The sequence below is a fragment of the Charadrius vociferus genome, unplaced genomic scaffold (genome assembly GCF_000708025.1).
Source record: "Charadrius vociferus isolate BGI_N301 unplaced genomic scaffold, ASM70802v2 scaffold414, whole genome shotgun sequence".
NCBI classification, from domain to species: domain Eukaryota; kingdom Metazoa; phylum Chordata; class Aves; order Charadriiformes; family Charadriidae; genus Charadrius; species Charadrius vociferus.
Window position 1 is genome coordinate 2843335 of NW_009648079.1, and position 22332 is coordinate 2865666.

Here is a 22332-nt window from a genome sequence, read left to right on the forward strand (position 1 = left end):
TCAGTGTACCATCTATCTTCTATTTCATATTTATGGTATCTTGTTTAATTTTACTTAGTCGATACAAGGAAATACAATGGAGGGGTTTTCAACATTAATACTTATTATGCCAGTTATTTATTTTCAGAATAATTTATTTCCAGCCATCTTGCTGAGTGTTTGAGAGAAATGACTTAACTTATCTGCTGGTGTGTGCAATAAAGATAAAAAGAGTGATTGTTTAGTTGGCTAAAAAGACACATTATTTGTTTTCTTTTGAAATAACTGAGAACATGACATGTAAATTGTGTAGAAACAGCAATATGCGTCTCCATCAGAAGGGCTTGATTTGTTAAAGGAATATCAAGAGCAAATTTAGAAATATGACCTGAATTATTGTATTAAATAACAATTTTTAGTCTGCATACTGATGCCTCACTGAGTAACTGTCCTGTATTTATTATTATAAATTTTGTTAAGATGTGCATTATAGAATTGTGTTTTGGACCACTGTGCCACTATACAAAGCACGTAATGGAGATTGTAAAAATCTATGAAGACTGTTTTATTTAAATAATCAAAAAAGTGAGCAAAGAAGTCTGATCATCCATTATACACCTGGGAACTGAGATCAGTTAATTGTCCAGACTCACCCAGGAAAACTATGGTAAACCTGGTAACTTGATTTCATTTTGTACCATCCTGCTACCACGAGAATGCTGTGCTATTACATATAAGTGGATTTTTTTTCTTGTCTGGGGAAGGCAACAATTGTTGATTCACTCAACAGCTGTTGAAAATGTTAAATCTGGTTAGTACTTCACTTTTTTTCTTTAGATTATCTTTGTTCTAGTCTGTTATTCCCTACTAACGGTATAGAGGTTAAAAGAGCACAGACCACTTTCCTCTGTTCCGCTCACACTGACAAGTCTAACCTGCTGCATCCATATTTAAGTTTAATTATCTTTTTGGCATGCTAGTCAACTTTCACAACAAGTTGGAAAAATCCATATTGGGTGCATTGTGATGCACGTATGTTAAAAAAAGAGTATCTATCTTATAGAAGGGGAAATAATATTTGAAAGCCGTAGAAAAGAGCAGTGATTGGTATTAAATTAATACTCCAAGGAATCTTAAATGCTGTCACATTAGACAGTTCCTTGAATGACTCAAGGCTTCAAAGTTGTATTTTTCCCATCTAAGAGTCTAGGCTGCATACCCTGGGAAGGTATGTCAGTTTTTCTAGTAACCTTTTTTTGGCAGTTGAAATGAAAATTAGCAAAGTATCTTCCACACTAATATCATGTGGCAAATAATGGACAATAGACACTCGTAGTGCTGAGGTTACTAAGAAGTTGTAACTTTTATCTCTAGTTTTTGACTGCTTTGTTGATATATTTTTACTTGCTACTGTGAGGAGACATATTGAAAACAAGCCTGGACCTTTAACTTTCACATTGCATTTCTCTAAACCGGCAGAGCAATTTAGTCCGATAGAAAGTTTTAAAATAAATGTGATCAGGTTTACATGTTAAGTATAAATCTATTAATCACATACCTACCCATAATAATATCCAGCATTATAGTGCAGACAAATCCTACTGCTGATGCGCATACTTGGTCAGAATTTTGTTATTGGTACTGTCATCCTTGTGCCGGCAGTGAAACGCAAGACGATAGCATGCAGTTAGCAGGACTGTGCAAGGGAAGTCCTTTTGCCTTAGAGCTACGACAGCCCCTGTCAAGGAGGAAAGCAAAAAAGCAGGGGTGAAGCTACAACACTGCCATATAATCAGTACCCTAGCTTGAGGCCTTCTGCCTCTGAGCATGAGTTAGGGCGGATTCATAGTTACTCTGACATCCTCTAAAGCCACGTCTAGGTCCCACATGACCTCTGCTCAGGTATTCTATCATGTGTGAGCATATAGTAACAATAAATGATAAATTATAGTAAGGCTTTGCACTTGAAAGGCCCCTGCATAATTCCTGGCTGTCCCTGGTGTTGAAAACATGATTGGAGAAATATGATATGACTTTGTTGGAAAGTCTGACTTGTAAAATATATTGGTGGCAATTTTAACTTATTCTTTTGAAACAGAAATTTGCCAAGGGCTAACTTAGACTGTTATATCTTTTTATGTCAATGCAGGTATCACTGTTTCTCAATTCTGTAAACTCTATCTACATGAACACTTCTCTCAATTGAAAAAAACAACAGGGAGTAAGCAATAACATAAAATTATTTTTAGAAAATGCATTTTTAATTACTGAAGTGCTTAATTATTGAGTACTACTGAAAATATCCTGTGAACCTCATCACTATGCAAATGTATTCAGTTTTGGAAACAATTAAATGATAATAAAGCATTCTTTTTTCTTTTACAACATATTACTGTAATGAAGCTGTTACCTCTCAGTGTGCATTTTAATGAGTTTTAAGTAACATTTTAATGAGCTCAACATTACCATAAACCCAAGGATTAGACAAAATTGAATTTACTGGGAAAAGGGAAGGGTTCATTAAGAGTTAATTATATAGTTTAAGAAGAAATATAATTCATTTTATGATGTCCTATCAACCAAGAATCCAGCAGTAGATCTATACTTATTAATAGGTGTAGAAATGCCATTATTATATTGACATAAAAACATGGGTTTGCACACTACTGCTTGGATTTCCAATGAAAGTTTCTGTATTGAAATCCCTCGGTCAACTTTGTTCTTATCCAGCTCATTATTACATCTGAGGAGAAAAAATACCAGGCTTTTTATTACCAGTTTGTAATTCCACCTACAATTTTTATAAACATCATGGACAGTGAAAGCAAAGTTTAGTGGATTTGCCATTGCTAGTAGGATCTGAAGGTAGGTTATGAATAAATGTCTTGGATTTATTATTTTTAAAATAAAAAGAATAATAATAAAAGGACTGGTAAAGATTGAGTCCAAGCTGCTAGCACTGCTAACATGCCCACTCTAACAGTGATCTGTTGAATGTCTGCAGTAAAGGCTCCTGGATGTCCAGAAATCGCAGGTAAATTCCCACTCTGTGCACGCAACAGCTCTATGTTGGCTGTACTGTACATTCAGATGTACGTTCAGATGTTCAGGCCCTTCACAATGCAGAGTTAAACTGCTGATACTCATTAAGTTCCGTTGCACATTGGATTTACTGCTTTGCATCTGCCAATGTTGGCATTTCTGTTTAACCATTTAAAAAACAATGGAGGGTTGTAGCTCAGTACCCTGAGATGTCTGGTTAGAAAAGAACATGAAACAAATTTTAAAATCTTAAGCAAATTATTAGTTGCACTGAGTTAGTATAGTGCTCTCTTGTTCATATGATAGTCTCATGACCTGCTATTTTTTAAAGAAAAATACGCATTTTGTTGATGACACAGCCTTTTAGTGGGGTGAGCAAAGCCTCTGGGGGATTTAAAGCTTTCATGAGTTTCACTAAAACAGAGTTGATCTCCAGTACCCCACTGTTGTGAGGGAAAGAGCATTCTAGCAAATGTGTGTTTGAGAGAGGAAAGTCATGAGCTGTGGTCAGCAATTAGACCTGTTGGGGTTCCATCACCCCTGCATGTGCCAGACCCAAAGATGTGTGCTTAGAGTGGCAATTCTGATTGCCAAGCTTCAAAATGCTAAGGTGAACCTGCAGACCTATCCTGGAAGGGTGATTCCTTATAACAGAAGTCAGGGTGATGGTGGCATTCAAACAGGAAGTCTAATTAGCACCTTGGATTGAAGGTGCTCCAAAGGAAGTGCAAAGAAGAGCTATTAAGCAGGTAATACATTCTGGATATGACAGGAAGAAAGCGAAGTTCCACTGAATGTGTAATTATGAGCCACATTGTGCTAAACTTCCATTTGTTCAGCAGCAGAAGTGTTTCCATCTTTTCTGAGTTGTTTCCAGTTGATCCATCTGTTGCTAAGTAAGAAAGGAAGCCCTGATGAACAGAATTCAATTGTAAAAATCAAACATGTACCAACTTTTGGCTGAGCATTGTTTAGAGCCCCATGTTTTCTCCTCCAGAAGCTCACCTCTTTGTATGAATGTGGCAGCACAGTCAGGCATGTGGAAGTCTTCAGAGAGAAATGGAAAATGTTCTGCACCTACATCTGGAATTGTTCAGAAAAGGAGAAGCAGAGCTACAGAGGTCCTTCTCAAGGGAGAGTTTAATTCAATTTGCCTTAATTGAAGCTGCACAAGCAAAATAGAGAATGTTTCCAGTTCTCCTGGTCTCAGAGAAATCCCACAGCATGCAGTGGTTATATTAGCTATTGTATTTTATATATTCCTTATACTAAATATAGGGAAGTATAATGCATAGTTTAACAATACTTTTTCCTTGGTGGAAAATCTGGTTTAAGTAGTACTATTCTCTCCTGGCCACTTATTTCCTCTGCTTGTAATAGCTTGTCTTTCAGTTGCTTATGGATCCAGGCTGTGAACTGGGTCAGCTGAGTGATCTGGGTTAAAAATCCTCCAAACAGGAGATTTTCTTTTTTTTTTTTTTTCTCTAATTGGCATGCAAGAAAATGGGTATACTACTTGGCCTAAAATCTATCCCAGGTGAATACTGTGGCAGGCTAACAATTCCTTCCATCCAAACCTGTCTAGTCTAATAATCTAATCTGCCTGTTTCAATATTATACTTTGTCTGTCATATGGTGCTTGAATACTTCATCTTGTCAGTATAGCCTCTTGTTTTCTAATGCAATGGAAGAATGACGGTAACTATATAAATGTACTCAAATTAAATCTTTTGTGGGAGTTAGACGCAGGTACTAAGTGTCCAGTTAAACTCCATGCTAAGAAGGTGTGAAATGAACGACTTAAACGAGCTGGGAGGTTCCTGTTTGAAATAATACCTATTTCAATATTTAATTACTAAATGTGCCTCTGCTGGAATAGATTCTTTGTGACACTAGTAGTTTGTGTACAAAAAGCCAAAGGAAGAGGAAAGATTGTAAAAATGATTTTATGTTCTAATTGTGAGTTTAACAGAGGGCTTTCAGACACTTAAAAGGAATACGAGCCCTTCATCTGAGGGGCTGCTCCAGCTGTTGAGTAGCACACCTATTAAAGGCTGTTTTACAGGCACATCTCAGATTGTTTCTTCTCTATAGTCTGAGGTAAACAATGATTTGAGTTGTGGTGTTTGCCGGTTTTCTCTTGTTTTGAAGGCTTCAGCAGATGCCTAGTTACCCTGATTTTCTCTTGTACTGAACTGCAAGAGGAATATTCAGCACCAAAGGTTTAGAAGGATGTGTGGCATGTGGAGGATTTATTTTGTTCTAGTTTTATTGTACTGTTTGTTTTTCTATTATGCAAAATTTGTTGTACATGAAGTAGCACTTTGAGAAAGTGGTATTAGTTAAAAAAAAGGATTGTTTCACCTTTACTGCAATTCAAAATATTATGCTACTACATTTTCAACAGTATGCCTGGGAGCTGCTGTAACCACTCAGCTGAAGATCATTTTGAGTCTCAGGCACAGTATAGTGTGACTGGAGGGTAGAGCTGGACACCCAGGTTCTGGTCTTCCTCTGGGCGCTGAAGCTCCCCTTTCAGAATTGTTGCTTCAGGCTGTTACAGTTGGTCTTTGCTCCTGCTTCTTTGATTTTTTTATTTCCTCTTGAATGATGTAGTGAATAATAATGAGGGCAATGTGAACTCTTATATACTTTTTCTCTTTTGAAAATAAGTGGGAGAGTTATATTTCATATTGTATAGAAGTAGTTCCTTACACTATTTGAGTAGATCAAAACTGCAGAAGATTTCCAGCAAATTACACTGTTCTGTTCTTTGTTTTGTGTAAAAACACAAATCTGGGGCTTCTTTTCCATATGTAGATTGTACAAAGCTACTGTTTTACCTAGTTGTTTCTGGATCATTTCCCAGTTGTTAGCATGTTGACAGAACTCAAATGACTCTCTCTTAAGAGCGTTTAATACAGGGTTTACATAGAATCATAGAATTGCCTAGGTTGGAAGGGTCCTTTAAGATCATCAAGTCGAACCAATAAGCTAACACTGCCAAAACCCACCACTAAACCATGTCCCTAAGCACCACATTTACACGTCTTTTAAATACGTCCTGGGATGGTCACTCCACCACTTCCCTGGGCAGACTGGTCCAAAGCTTAACAACCCTTTCTGTGGAGAACCTTTTCTTAATATCCCTCCTAAGCCTCCCCTGGTGTAACTTAAGGTCATTTCCTCTTGTCCTATTGCTTGTTACTAGGGAGAAGAGGTCAACCCCCACCTCCCTACATCCTCCTTTCAGGTAGTTGTAGAGAGCAATAAGGTCTCCCCTCAGCCTTCCTTTCTCCAGGCTAAACAACCCCAGCCGCTCCTCATAAGACTTGTTTTCTAGACCCCTCACCAGCTTTGTTGCCCTTTTCTGGACACACCTCAGCACCTCAATGTCCTTCTCGTAGTGAGGGGCCCAAAACTGAACACAATACTTGAGGTGGGGCCTCACCAGTGCTGAGTACAGGGGAAAGATCACTTCCCTAGTCCTGCTCACCTCACTATTCCTGATACAGGCCAGGATGCTGTTGGCCTTCTTGGCCACCTATCACATTGCTCCTTCATTTCTCTAGAGCTCTGGAAACTGAATTTCATTTTGCAGAATGATATGATGATAAGTGACAGATAAATTATTTTGCATTGCTTAAGATAATCCAGAAAAAATGTCATCTAACATTTCTGGTCAGTTGTCAAATTTGAAAGGTGCCTTTTATGAAGGAAGAATTCAATGATGAAACTTCAAATAAATCCAACCCTTGAACACTGGAAGAAAAAAAAATATTATTACTCTCCTTAGAGAAGGTGGAGTTAGAGTTTTAATGAACAACGTCTGCACCATGCATCCATGCTTTTTTAATTTATTGTAGAGTATTAAAATAATATTGAATTAAAATAATATGCAATCATAAGTGGTAGAGGAGTTTTGGGGGGTGAGGTTTTGCTGTAAATTCTTGTAGAGGGGGTGCCAAATATGGCTGGAGTGGTGAGCACACATACTGGTGACTGGTAGCTTTCTGCTGTCCTACTCCCTGTATACACAGTTCTTCCTTCACATGGCTCTTGTTTTCCACCAGCTTCAAATCACAGAATAGTTTGGGTTGGAAGGGACCTTAAAGATCATCTAGTTCAAACCCCCCAGCCATAGGCAGGGATACCTCCCGCTAGATAAGGTTGCTCAATGCCCCATCCAGCCTGGCCTTGAACACCTCCAGGGATGGGGCATCCACAACTTCTCTGACTGGGCCTGTCTCAGTGACAGCTGTGCAAACATGTTTTATGCGCTCCCAGTTTCCAGTGTCGATTTGCTGGGACAAATTCCAAAAAAAAGTGAAAACAGTTGAGCCCTTCAGAAGGTTAGCGATAAAAGTCACGCTGGGGTCAGGTCCAGCAGGAAATGCCACTGCTGAGCCTGTGTGCAATGTCATGCCCATTTATGGGACAGAGGATGTGAGACCAGCCAGGTCTATCAAGCAGGCCTGTTTAAACGGCACCTGGCAAACACCCCAAAATGGCCTATTGACATGAGGACAGTTTGCAAGATGGGAAGTGAGGTATTCAAGAAACAGCAGACGGCTCCCACTGGTTCTGCGTACCAGCTGTGGATGCATCTCACGCTCCATATGAGATGAAGAGTGGCTGCACAGTCCCCTTACAATGATGTTATGAAAGCTTATCAAGAAACGTGCGCCTTGCTATGTCTGCTCAAATACCTTGGTTTCAATCCTGATTTCTGAAGGTAGCAACACAAAAGCCGTGACAAAAAAAAAAAAAAAAAATCCTACTCAAAAAAAGGGAATAGCTGAGTTTTAGCTTATAATTAACAGATAAAGCTTGATAGAGACCAGGGTTAGGCACAGAGGTCAGGGAGATGGAAGGAAGAGAATTCCTATGTTGGGCAACAGCCTATTTGTTTAATGCTTTGCCTAATGTGGCTAAAGTATAGCAGTAATGTGGCAGTGACCCCCTGCCAAGATGGGAAAGCATCCCAGCTGTTGTGTATGTGTTGTGCATGTGTACACAAGAAGTTTATTAGAGGCTATTCACACTTCAGTGGAGCTCAGAGATTGCAGTCTGTATTATAGTGGTTAAATGAAGCATATAACATTCTAGATTTCTTGTACAAGAAATATTCATTCATTTGTATTTGTTTTCGTGATTCTCATCTGTTCCTATTCCTTTGTTTTACTGAAGGCACATGTACATTTTAGGTGCTTTGGCTGGGCTTGAACTGGAAGCCCAGGGGACCGAAGCAGCTAAAGTGGTTGCAGGAGAACTAACTTCAGTCTGGCAACAGAAAAAATACGATCGCTCAGTGCTGTGTCAAACTCTGGGTAGCATTCATTAGGTTGAGTGTAATGCTGCAGGTACCTGGCAGCGCTGCTTTTGTACTCACAACAGCAAACCTGCATGCTATTATACTGCGGTTTCTGAACTTACTAATTAAATCTGTACTTTCTGGGGAATCTTTGTGATGTACTCTGTATGTACAGTGCAGTTTTTGTGTGCTTTTCTGAAGCACTCAATGGAAAGCTCCCACCTGAATTTCGTTCATATGTCTAAGAGTAACATTTGAGTTTCTTTGGATGCCGTTGCTTTTGAAAATTGGCTATATATTTCTACCTCCTTTAAGTCTGAGATGTGTTTGGTTTGGTTATTTTGTAAATTTTGCTTATTAGAACCTAAGCATGGCTGTATTATCTAGTTCAGTCTATCCTTCTTCTGACAATAGCCTATGAGGGATTCTGGAGGATTGCCTGTTTTACCAAACATGATCTTTCCTACTGCATTGCTGAGAAAGAAACATAGTTGATGTGATTTGAAAAGTCCTCTAGTGCTTTTGGTGAAACTAGTCCCATATTCTTGCTGCAAATAAGACACGCTGGCATACAAGTGGCAGTGAAAGTACAGTATTTCAGATGCGATGTAGTGTTTTTTGAGGTTGGGCTTGGTTCCACATCTGATATTCACATTAGTTGGGAAAAAATAATTTACTTGCCCATGATTTTCTGAATATGTAGTCCATTAAATGTGAAGAGCATGTAAAAGCTAACGTCAGACCTGGGTTTAAAGGATCATTAAATAACTATTCTAGTAAACTGCTAAATGTCTGATCCTTGTTAAATTTCAAGACTTAGAACAGACCATGCACATTTTTCAAAGTTCTTTGTCTGCAATTGTGGTATTAGTTCTTCTAGAAAGTCTTTTTACTTTTAAGCAAATAATAGGGTTTTTAGTTTCAATGAAATAAAACTCATGGTAACACGTCTCTTGTTAGCATTAGCAATCTGTGCAGTGGATTCATCAAGACTGATTATGCTTTAAGAATAAGAAAAAAGAAATCTGCTCTGTATCCTAGAAAAAAAATTTCAACATATGACGTTGTATAGCTTTAGATTTCTAAAATTACTTAAATGTCGTCTTCAGGATATTTGCATTCATAAAGAATACTTGGTTATGCTTATTGCTTCCCTTTGCCTTCTTGACTGTCAAAACACAGTGATGCTTTTGAAGATTTAGAGCAGATGGGTAATGAGATTGCTGACTGTTAACTACAGCATTTAGAATTTGTTGGTAGAAGGAGGCAGGACTTTAAAAAAGAGAGAAGGTTATTGGGGCTTCATTGCAATGAAGACAGGTGATAGAACTTTGTTTTCAATCAGGAACCTTAAAAATAAATACGTTATGTTCCAAATTAGAAAAATCTCCATCTTTATGCTCTCTAGTAGTCGGGTAAAATCTTTCAGAAAAAAATATGGAGATGTCAGATTGCATTCAAGTGATCACAATGAATCACTGTAAGTGTATTCAGGCTGTATTGCATATGCTTAATTCAGCACAAATAGCAGCCTTTAAAAAATCAGAAACAAATCATAAGCTAATGTCTGCGATAACTATCACTTGTATACCTATGCAACTGTGTAAAAGGGAAAATAGGTCGGCAGTGTCCTTAATTGGGTTATTTGTTGAAGAAAGATTTCAAACTCTGACTCTTGCAGTGTGTGCTGTAAATCATAGAATCATACAATGATTTGGGTTGGAAGGGACCTTAAAGATCATCTAGTTCCAACCTCCCTGCCATGGGCAGGGACACTTCACACTAGACCAGGTTGCTCAAAGCCCCATCCAACCTGGCCATGAACACCTCCAGGGATGGGGCATCCACAACTTCCCTGATCAACATATCGCAGTGTCTCACCACCCTCACAGTAAAGAATTTCTTCCTAATATCTAATCTAAATCTACTCTCTTTCCATTTAAATCTGTTACCCCTCATGCTATTGCTATACTGCCTGATAAAGAGTCCCTCCCCATCTTTCCTGTAGGCCCTCTTTAAGTACTGGAAGGCTGCTATAAATAAAAATGGAAAAAGCCTATCCTCTTTCCTGACATCTGTGCAATCAGCTAGTTGGGGTACACCTCAGAATCAAACTTAGAGGAAAGAAAAAAAAACAACACCAACTATCTCCCACTGACTCCATTTAGAATCTGTCTACTTACTTGTCAGTCTCTTTTCATGCACCTGATTTCTAATTAATTCTCTGTTCACCTGGTTTAATAGGTTCTGTGTTTAGAAGCAAGGGTCTCCACTTTCACGTTTACACATTATCATTCATCACAAGGTCCAAATTCTATAAATGTCTGTATCTGTATGTATGAGCTGTTAGAAGTTTTAGAGGATGTGTCAGAATGGAGTGGTTTTTTCCACATTTTGGTCTTTGCTTGGGCCTGAGAATAAAGAGCAAGCTACCTTTAACTGTAACTACTGAGTAGGTTACTGAGTTCAGATGCACATGAAACACAGAGTGAGGAAAAGGGATGAAGCCTAAGAAAGTTGCTGAATCTGCAAGGAAGAAGGTTCTCCTTGTTTCCTGATACAGTTATCTCCCTGCTCATCTCTTCCTCACTTTTGTTACTAGGAACCCTCCTAATCAAACGTTGTTGAAACTACTGGAGTCTCTGAAAATACCCTAACATCTCTGAAAATGAATCTTGTGGGTTTGGCATCTCATTGTAAAGTCAAGTCTGAACATTTTGAGACAGGGTAAATTAGCTAGCATTCATGTCTCTTAAGCAATATCTGTATGAGGAGATAGATGAAGTATGGGGAAAAGAACAGGAGGAAAAAAATGTGTAGTTCTTTATCTTTTTTTTAAAAAAAAGGATAGCAGCTTTTCCCAGGCAGTGCACATGGAGAGGGAGCTCTGGAACTCCCTGGGGGTCTTGCTTAGGACTGTTGCCTAAGTTGTGATATTTTTTTTCCTAAGTTTTCCTTACAAAATGTGACAGAGGCAGTTGCTGAAACAAAGAGGTAGTGCAGCAGCATCCTCAAACAAAGTGTATTATTATTCTTCACAGGGGAGGTTGTCAGTGACCCCTTATTTTTTTTCTGTCACCTCATTTCAGCAGGTAGTGCTGGCTTGCTCGGGGACCATTTCAGTAGATCATACACATTATCCAAGTTCTAAAATACCCCCCTGCACTATATGCTACCTAAAGTATAATAATCCTTTAATCTGTCCACTGCATGACATCTGGACAGTTATTTGACATAATAATTCATGTTGATTGTGCATATCAGTGTGTATCAGAGGAGAGAAGCACCAAAGCAGTGGTGGAGAGGAGGATTTAGGAAAATGCCTGTGGGGCAGTGCCTTGGATCAGGGGAGACCTACCTGTGTGTGGCAGGTGACCAACCTGCCACCGATGTGGCCATGTAAAATCTTTATATGAGAATAATATTAGCCTGAGATAAGCACAAAACAGAATAGGAGGGGGAAGATAAACTACCAGGACTCAAGTTACAGAAGCACATTAATATTTACTCGATATCTCTTTATACCCTCTAGCCAGCAAGACAGATGTAGCTGTGTTTTAAGACATTATCATTCATTGAAAAAGGCGAAAAAGGCAAAAAAGATAGTCTTTCCCTCCCTCCCATCCCCGGTAATCTCAGATGTTCGCCATGCATGCCGGGGGGAGGAGGTGGCGAGCCGAGCGCTGGTGGGAGAAGAATGCAATTATCCCAAAGCCTCCTGACGGGCATCCACTTCTTCCTTCCAGCTTAGCTGCTCTGACCACAGGCTGGGGGCTCGTGGGACATGGACCAGATTGAAAAAGTGGAAGCAGACAGATGGTTATTTGTAATCATCATGTAAATGTAAATCCTATAAAAATGTTTTCTTTCTAAGGGCCTGAAAGCTGTTGTAGTGGAAAGCAGGATTAAGGCATGGATATCTAGCCTAGAATAATTTTGACCCTGCCACCTTCCCTCCTACCCCATAAACATCATGGCTTTATCTCCGCTTCCTTTAAACAAATTGCTGGAGCCTGGGTCGAGGAAATTAATTCGGTTTCCATGTAATTCCCTGAGTTTATGAGCATCAGTTTGACCCAGGCCTGGATTTGGGCCTAAGCTGGCAGGTGCTGGTGAGCGGTTGCCTTGGTAGCGGGGACTCCTTTTTCCCTCTTTCTCCCTCACTCTGGCAGGTGCATGTCCTGCCAGCATTTGCCTCAGCACTGCCCTTGCGAGATGGGGTTGTTTTCCATGATTATGCTTGCGAGTACCTGTAAATGGCTGTACAGGACTTTGCAAGCCTTAAAGACCGACATGACAGCTCGCAGACATCTATCTTGTTTGAGCAGCATCCGCTTGTTCAAGCTATGAAAAGACTGATCAAACTTTAATTAACTTTTGTCTGCAGCACAATTGTAGGCTGCGTGTACAATTTAGCTGTCCTTCCCAGCTCTCCACTCCCCGGCTGCCTTTCCAGACAGCGAGTTGTAGCCATCCAGAAGCTTTTGCCTTTCCAAGGCTTTGCCTCTTGAAACGTGAGGATGTTTGCACTGCCATGGGGCTGGTAGACAGGAGCATCTCCCGCTCCCCCCTGCATGGCTGTCACCACTGGGGACCTGCTCCCCAAGGAGACGAGCCGCACTGCGCTCCCTGCGTGGGCAGGCAGGACAGGATGCCAGCGACCTTTCTCTTTGGCATCCTGTGTTAAATGTAGGGTAATGGCCATGCAAGCACAAAGGGAGCCACGTAACATATGTTAAAATCAGAATAAAGCAAAATAAAAACACGGGATGAGTTGCCTGACTGCAGCGTTTCGCTGCTTGTGTTGGATTTTTAAAACGCTAGTGTATGTGCCCTGCCAAGAGGGCCCTGAGGAGGGCTGGCTTCTCAAGTGAACAAAAGCCTCTTCCCAGTTTGCGGAGAGGGTGATCTGCTCAGGCACACTAATAGTTATTTGGAAGTACTCAGCAATTGTGGATAATTGGCTGAGGAATATTCTGCAGCTCTCAACCATTTTTCTGTTTTCACAGATGATTGTGCCATTAGATATGGTGAATGCACTAAGCTGTGCTGCAACTTTTCCATTTACTGTGCTAATAAGTGTGAACTCGACTTCCAGTTGATGCTCCTTTCTTCTGTGGCTTTCTGTGCTGCTGGAGTGGGACAGCTGAGCTCACCAGCTCATGCTTGGCTCTCCTCCACACACACCCTTCCTCTGCCCTGCTCCTTCTCTCGGGGTGATGTTTGGATGTGCTGGGGTGGCTGTGCTGATCAGATCAATGTCTGTGCTTTGTGGTGTTGTTATATTGCATTAAAAGCACTGAATCACAGGATTGGCAGCCCATGCCCTCTGCTGTTTACCTTGTTTTTCTCTCTGCTTTTGTTCTTACTATTTTCCTTTCTTTACCTGACTTCTTGTTTTCACTCTGCCTAAACTTACAGCGTTCCCCTTTTCCCTCTCTAAGTTGTTTTCTCTCTTTAATTTATATTCCACACATTTTCCCCTTATCTTTGTCTTTCTGTCCCTGCTTTATTTTTTCCCTATTTCATTTTTCTCTGACCATTTTTTGTTTTCCTCCAAAACATAGAACGCTTTAGATGGAAATGGTGAGATATATCTATTCAAGATTCGCATATGTGTTGAGGTACAGAGCAAGATTAAGTAAGCCCCGTAGCATCAATTTTGTCTTCCATTCAAGCCAGATTTGCAGTAGGGCTTGGGTAAAGGAATGTGATAAAATCAAATCACCTCTTAGCCTCATATTCTGTGACTGATTGGAACCTTACACAGTTGCTGGGATGATTCAGAGAAAGTTAATGTAATTTGCTGTGTATCGCCACAAGAAACTGTATTTGTCAGGTTCATATAGCAGTGTGAAATGTTAAGGGAAAATGCTTTCCTTAATATTGTCGCCAGGTGTTAAGAGTCAGGAGTATAAAGTAATTACGTTGTGGTATCTGCTGATTTTCTGGGGATTTTCCACTAATGGATTTGCACTGAAGTTCTGTAATTGTACAAAGAATCAAGCCAATAAAAATTAATATTTATTTTGTGTGTAATAATTTTGGAAGTACTTGACGTTTATCCGTTTGCCAGTTATATGAAAGAGGGCATAGCATTGCCTAGAAGTATTTTTTCTTCCTGTGCGTGATAGTGATCACAGACACACAGAAAGATGCTTCCCAAAAACCGTGATTTTGTAAGACTTTTTTTCTGGTTCTTTCCCTGAAATTTCTATGGTATTAGCTTTCTTGGCTTTGCAAAATGTTGTAATGCCAAGTAGTCTGTAGGACATGATCTTCAGCATACTGTTTCTGTGTTATTCATTGCATAAGTTATTTCTTCCATTTGATCTTTAAGGTCTATATATTCCATTTTTGTTGATTTTATTATTGTGAATCAAAGTATATGAGTAATTTGTATTAATCAGAAGTATTTTGAGGTTGAGTCTTTTGTTAAGTTATCTGTTGGAAAAAAATCAATTGGGTGTGTCACCTAAGAAGAGGTTCTTGCCAGAGCTGCGTTTTTTGCCAACTGCGTCCTGTCACTTTTATTTTATGCTTCAATACCAAGACCTAAATAATCACTCTTTTTTGTGTTAGAAAAGGAATTAACTTTCAATTAATTCCCTCCTTCCTCTGGGATCTACCTGGGTATCCCAAAATGGGGAACAATAAGTTACCTCATATGTCGTTTTGAGTGCCACATATATACAGCCTGCTCACCTCAGCCCATTCAGAGTCCAATTCTTGTATATATTAATCATATTTTCTTCTGGCTTATTAAAGAACAGAAAAATATTCAGTTCCAAATGTTAAAATGGGGCACATTTTATTAACATTGAAAGCAGTAAATTATCTCTGCTTATGAAATGAGACTGAGCAATTTCTGCTGAACTCTTCCTGACTTGCCCCTTTACTAGGATACAGTGTTTTCTAATTTCTCAGAGGGCCCTGGTTCCATTAAGGGCGAGAACTGTTTTAAAACTGTAATGAAAGCCATACGTAGCTGAAATTCAAGGAGGGGAAGTGCCCTAAATTCTATTTCAGTAGCTCATCTAGAGCTATTTTCAGTTTTATGTTTATAAGAATGTCAATTAACCTAGAGACTAGGACACACATGGAAGAATAACGATGAAGTGGATATCATTTTAACACACTGAAGCCAGCTAGTTGGACCTAATCTTTCTTTATAGAAGCTTGATTTACATAAGAAGCTGGCCTGTGTTGCCTAATTTAGTTCTCAAACAGCTTGGAGATTTAAATGCTCTTTACTTTCAATGTCATGGGACAGCACTGGTCAAAGTTGCAGAAATATTAAAACTAAAAAAATAAAAGAAAGAAATAAATATGCTGGAAGCACACTACCATCAGCTTGATTTCTTTGACACCTTTCAGAACTGGTGATCACTTTGGCATGTATTTGGTGATAACAGTAATAACAGTAGTAATAACAATACCCTTAATCAAGGTGTAACTGTAATTCAGTATCAGTTGTGTCACTTCTTTACGTAGCTTATGCTGAAGTTGGAGATCCAGGCAAGCGAGATATTTAGCATGTTGTTTGTGTTATGAGAAGAACTCGACATCAGACCTGCAATGCTACTTTTGCAAGGATGAGAAGAGACCTTGTCAAGGTTAAAAAGAGTAATGGGTGCTACAGGTCTTTCTGATTTAAATGCAGAGCAGAATTCTTATCTGGAGAAAAACAAGGAAAAAAAAACCATATATGTGAAATCTGCCTCCATTGGACAAAAAGTCACACCTCACCAACTCCTCTTATGAGATCTCTTATAGTAAATATAAGATGCAAAGTCATCACCTAATAATGGTTGAGACTTGTTTGTTTAATATTATATGTATCTGCATATATTTCCCCACCACCAATTACTTCTTGCAATTTTTTTCTTCTTTCCCTCATTTATTGCATTAGTGCTACGGGATGACTTCCGCCAAAACCCTACAGATGTTGTGGTGGCAGCCGGAGAGCCTGCCATATTGGAGTGCCAGCCACCACGTGGACACCCTGAGCCTACCATTTACTGGAAGAAAGATAAAGTCCGTATTGATGACAGGGAAGAGCAGATCAGTGTGAGTATAACTCGGGTGGTTGTCTGCAGCCACAGGGCCTGCATTGAAGCCCCGCGGCTGAGTGCAGCAGAACTTTATAGCTTTATAGCCTTTCCCGTAGAGACTCATCATTACTCTTGACAGTTTGCCTCTCTGAGCCTTCCCAGATGAGGGGGGGAAGGTTCTTTATTCTTTCTTATTTGGGTCTCCAACTCGAACTTCTTGAGGCTTGATTTGTATAACCAGTGTAATGGAGGTCCATTAGAGCTCTAGATTTGGTCATGTAAGGTGCTCTGTTAGATGGGGGAATCAGTGGATATCTATGACAGATTTTGGTTCAGTGAAATGAGAATATCAGACCTTATATCAGAGAGGTGTTTTAAAGATACAATCGGTCGTATCTATGAGGTACACAAATGCTCTGTGGGGAAAAAACCAACAGCTTAGGATGATATTGGTAACGTATTTAGTGGAGTAATTGGGATGTGTATTCTAAATGAAGGCTGAAGTTAGACTTCAGAGAATGATTGTTCCTAAATAGGAATGCATATTTAGTAAATGAGTACCACTGGATGAATTCTGTGACAGTTCATTCCATGTACTGAATTAAAAAGGATCCAGCAGAAATACCTACCTTATCAAGTGATTAGAAATTATATCATGGTATGTGCAAGCAAATGGGATAAATTAAGGGTGCAGCAACATATTTCATTCCTACTTTTTAAATGCTTAGCTTTTCACTATTAATATTCCTTCAATGACGTTTTATGTTGTATGTGATGATAAGTAACTCATTCAGTGCTGACCTTATTCGATATGGGACTACTATCAGGAAGCTTGTTGCGTTGGATGCCTGAGGAAGTATTTCAAGCTAAACAATCTAAATAGTTGCTATTTGTGGGCCAGGCTGTTTCTGTTAGGGTCTACTCAAGGGTAGAGGAAGGAAGAGTGGTAAGGAACTGGTTATCATTCCCTGATAACCAGTTTCTCAAGTTTCTTTGGCTATATTCCTAGCTTATTCTGAAGCACCCCATTAATGTAACTTTTAACACTGTGACTTCACAAGCTGCAAATTTTTTACTTTATTTCTTTCAACTACTCTGCTCTTTCACTCTATAAGCACCGTTTGTAGCCAGGAAAATGTTGTCTTGTGGGTGTCAGGTAAAATCTCAGTTTGGCTAGATTCAGTCTGTTTGCATCAAGGAAAATAGAAAATCTGTCTTAATCAGTGAACAAGGAAACTGTTCAGATGCAATAAAATAAAATGGACTAAATAAAGCTAAGTAAAATTGTCTTTTTCTTGAGAAAAATGTCAAGACTGCTTTACATATCGTCATGCAAGAAATACAAGCACTCTGCATTGTCAAGGAGGCAGCAAGACATGTAATCTTTGAAATGTAAAACATCTAATGAAAACCAAAGAAAAAAGCTGAAATGCAGTTAAAATCAGTCAGTAGGGTAAAATGTGTTCTAGAACAGTTAAAGATTTTTAAGTGTATAGGATTATATTTTTAAAGCTATAAATGTATTTACAAACAAAACTTTTAAATTCCTTAGTTGTGGAACTTGCTGCCTGAGAAGGTAGCTTTTTTTCTGTTATGTTTTGTTTATCTGAAGTTAAAAATATATTCCTTGTTTTGAAACAGATACGTGGTGGGAAGCTGATGATCTCCAATACAAGAAAAAGTGATGCCGGCATGTACACTTGTGTTGGAACAAATATAGTGGGGGAGCGAGACAGCGATCCGGCAGAGCTGACTGTCTTTGGTAAAGTGACTCAAGCTTTTGTTTCCTTTTCACTACAAATGTCATAAACTGAATTGACCTGAGTGACTCATCAAAATATGAGACAAAACAAGGTTAACAAAACACAATAGTACTGCTTAAGCTGCATTTCACAGTTTCTGGAGAAGACCAGGTTTCAAAGGCTGCAATTTATAATTATGGAGCTATGATGGCTCAACATTTTCCTTCTAAGTGCATAGTTTCAGTCTAATTGGAGGTCCTTAGCGATACGCATACACTCAGAGATGGTAATGCAGGACATAATGCTCTCCCTCACAAAATTGCCAAATGTAATTAAGGTACTTCAAATACAGTTGACAATGCCTGCTAAACAGAGATTTGGACCAGCATTGCCTATTTAAATAATTCCTTATTCCTGTGGGGTTGTGAAATCAAACCTTTGTAGGAGAGCACCAAAGAGCTCAATTGGTCAGTAAAAAGTCATTGGAGAAGATCAACTTTTTGAATATATAGAGATACTTTTGTTATTTGTTTTTTAAAGGGCATGAAACAGCTTTTCATCTTGTAAGCCAGGGCATCATTTAGGTTTTTGGTGCTGCTGAATGAATCAAAAATGAATAGGTTCCCTGTGTGAAAGAGCTTCCCAGACCTGATGGGCAAGGCAAGAAGTTGTTAGGAACATTTGCCCTTTGGTTAGGGTCTAGAGGAAGAATAGAGTAATACTGAACCTAGAGCTTGATCCATCCTGCTAACAACTGGATAAGGAGGAAAGCCACAAAATCCTGCTGTGGTACATCTTGCAGTCATGACATTTCTATTTACCATTAGCTGTCGTTTTCTAGGAATTAGTCAAGAGGTCTTGAACAAACAAAAGAAAATCAATAAGGAAGATAATCCTCACCGCTAAATAAAAAACACATACTTGCATACAAAAAAAGAAAGAGAAATAGTGTTAATGTTCCTTCCTGCTACACCTCTTTGATATCCTTGACACAATACCAAAATTCCAACCAAGACTGCTTGTAATTTCAGTAAGACTTTTCATAGAAATCCTAAGGTCTTTTCTGAAGCAGATGCTTCTAATTTTTTCACCTTCTGCTTGATATGGTGCACTGTAAAACCCAGTCACACATACTGCCATCTGTCTTTGCATGTATGTGCAATTCAACATTTGTTTGTCCACTTTAAAAAAAAGCATATTATGGGATTCACAGAAGGCATAGAAAAGTTTCTGCTAGACAAGATCTGGGAGTGACTGAGGTTTTGCTGCTTTCCAGTATTACAAGACTGTAAAGGCTTCTACTCCACTGAGTTTGTTGTGGATTCATGGAAACATATGACTTAAGGACAGAAGTAGTTTATTTTGAAAAAAAACACAGAAAGGATCTCTATCAAATTATTATGTCCTTTGCAGTCAATCTGTTGAAGTCATGCCTTTATACAGATGTAAAAGAGACATGACATATCTTCTTCATCGGTTTAAGTACTGATAATCTCTGGTAATACTCCCTGTGGATAGCAAGCAGATTGCAGTCCTAAACTACAAAGCCTTAAGAGATCCCTAAGAAAATAATCTGTTAAAAAGCATTGAACTAGGAATAAAAACTGAAATATGCATGTAATTTCATATCCTGCAGAGCTATGAAAAGTATTAGGTTTGTCTTGGTATGTAAAATAATATATAGCCAATTACAATATTCAGGTTTTTTTACAGGATTTAATCATAGCAATCAACTTGTAAAATACAACATAAGCCTATTTTGTGAATACTGGAAAAAATCATCAATAAATTAAATTAGACATTTTAATTCTTCATAATTTTGTTAGACTGCCTAAAGAAAATTTTATTTAAATTCCCTTTCCTATCTGGGTATCTTCCTATCTAAAATTCCCCTTCTATCTAGGTATTCCCTTCCTATCTTCCTTTTTTCTGTGCAAGAATAGCATGCAGGAAGGAGGCGCTCAGGTTATGATCTGCTGTTTGTCAAGATGATTCGACTATCCTGTGTCCATTTCCTGGCTGCCACCTGGCCCTGAAACTCTATATTGATGTATTGGTCTCACTGTATAGACGTGTCCAGCTTAGTCCTGGTCTGCTCCATACGAAAGAAGGTGGCTTGGCTTTGCCTTCCACCAGCAGAACAGTTGTATTCTGTTCCTGGACTCCAGGCACCAGTGCGTGCGTGGGTGCACAGTGCACTGGAGAGCATTATCCATGATGTTTCCAGGAAGCAATGCGTCTACTGGACAGTCCAATCAGTCTAAGCATACACAATAAATCCAATAAATCCAGCAACTCTGGGAAACATCAGATTGGCTGTGCATGTTCAGATTGACTTTACTGAACACAGGCAGAACCACAAGTCATCTGTTAAGTCCACAGCCTTCCTCTAATAAGACTCACAGGTTTGAGGAACATGGGAATAGTGCAAATGTTGAGGAAAAATATGCTAAAAATATCATATACTTATATATTATTCATGTGCCCAACTTCAACTGTTTTGACCATATTTGAAAACAGGCTTTATATATATAAATGAAGATATCTTAGCTAAGAGATTAAAGAATTTAATAAAGTGACTGGCAATCCTACAGCTGGTGCTGATTCTGGAGAGGAATGTGTATTAATTAGCTGATTATTAATGTCTCTATTCCTTTTCCAAATAACAACCCTTTCCATAGTGTGAACAGGGCCTTAGTAAACACACTACTCTGTAGGAAAAGGAACTGTTTCATGCTAGTTTTCAAACCTTTCCAGGAATCAGCCACTTGTTACTTTTGGCTTTGCAAGTTTTTCTGTAATACCTGAAGTTAATTTCTGCATGTGACAGATCTCTGGCTCCCTGTACAGTAAATTTAGCTTGAGGCATTGCCTCTGGAAAAACTGAGTCAGTGTGGTGGTAACTGGTGGCCCGAGGGGAACAGCATGGAAACCTAGCCTAAAAGATTACAACTTTCCTGAGTTTAAAAAAAAAAAAAAATAAAATAAAATGGACAATAAGAACCTTGGAAAGAAGTAGGAGAAGAAAATGGAAGTTTCCTATACGCACAGTGTATCCACTTGGCTGGGTACTCATTCAATAATCTTTCCTAAGAGATACTTGTGGATTATACATGTAGAACTTTCACAAAACAAGTAACTTCTTTTTCAACCCTGCCTGCATAGGAAACATAGTTTTCAACGGCATACTGTTAGTGTCGGTGCAGATTGTATTTCTTTTGTTCCCAAGTCCTGATTTTTCTACTAGCAGAAAATTGCCAAACTTTCACGGTAAAATACCATAAAGCAAAGTGATTATACCAGCAGTACTCCTCCAAATTATTCCCGTGTTTTGAATAGTGACAATGATGCATTACATTTTGTTATTCTCTTTCAAGTGCTACTGCTAGTTTTTGCCTTTATGAGGCTCCAAGGTGTAATCTTGGAGTAAAGCAAGAAGGCAGGGTCTGTCACAGGCTCTAAGTTGGCCTTTAAAGGAAGTTAATAACTAATCCATCAATCCTAACGTTCACAAAAAGAGACAGCATGGTACTTTATTATTACGGACACACTATTCTAAAGGCCAAATTCATAAGTGTAAGTGATGCAAATTAGGCTGCTTTGCTTGTCTTTGGGCTCATAGCCTTTGGCTGAACAGACTGAAAGTGAGATGCAAAACAGAAACGGTTTCATTCCAATTTGTTTGTAAATACGTAATATGGAGCCAGAAATTAAATAAAGTAAGAATTACTGTTTAAGTTAACCTTTTATCATTTTGTCATACTACTGCACTGCTCTCAGATAAGTTTTCAAGTTAACTATTTCAGACTCCTTTTTGTTCTTTTGGACTTAAAATGGTATGTTTGAAGAGAAAGTACAAAGGTATGTCTTGTATATTGATTCTGAAACTCGGTGAAATCAATGAAAGCCTTAATATATCAACTTCAAGAGGCTGGCATCAAGTAGTGGAAAAAAGATATATTTAGAAGAGCCTCAAAAGACTATAAAGCATAACTAAGAACAGTACAAAAATATCTTAAAAGATATGTCAATTCAGACATATTAAAGATTGTTTTGGGTTAATCTTTGATTTTAGCTTTGGTACCTGAACCTTTTTTCAGCTAATAAGGTCCTGTGGGATGAAGAGGTATTTTTGTCTGATGCTTGAAGAAGTATTTGCGTTAGATGTTCTCTAGACCTTGTCAGGCTGAAAGAGATACCG

General features: G+C 38.8%; 1 protein-coding gene across 1 annotated transcript in view; it reads left to right on the forward strand.

The window, feature by feature from the left end:
• Nucleotides 1–22332, forward strand: part of ROBO2 (roundabout, axon guidance receptor, homolog 2 (Drosophila)) — a gene marked incomplete at its 5' end in the record, with an annotated part of 419210 nt that overhangs the window by 254852 nt on the left and 142026 nt on the right. The window contains 2 exons of the mRNA XM_009883862.1: nucleotides 16248–16405; nucleotides 18031–18151. Of these exons, the coding sequence (XP_009882164.1) occupies nucleotides 16248–16405; nucleotides 18031–18151 (279 nt within the window). The remainder of the gene's footprint in view (nucleotides 1–16247; nucleotides 16406–18030; nucleotides 18152–22332) is intronic.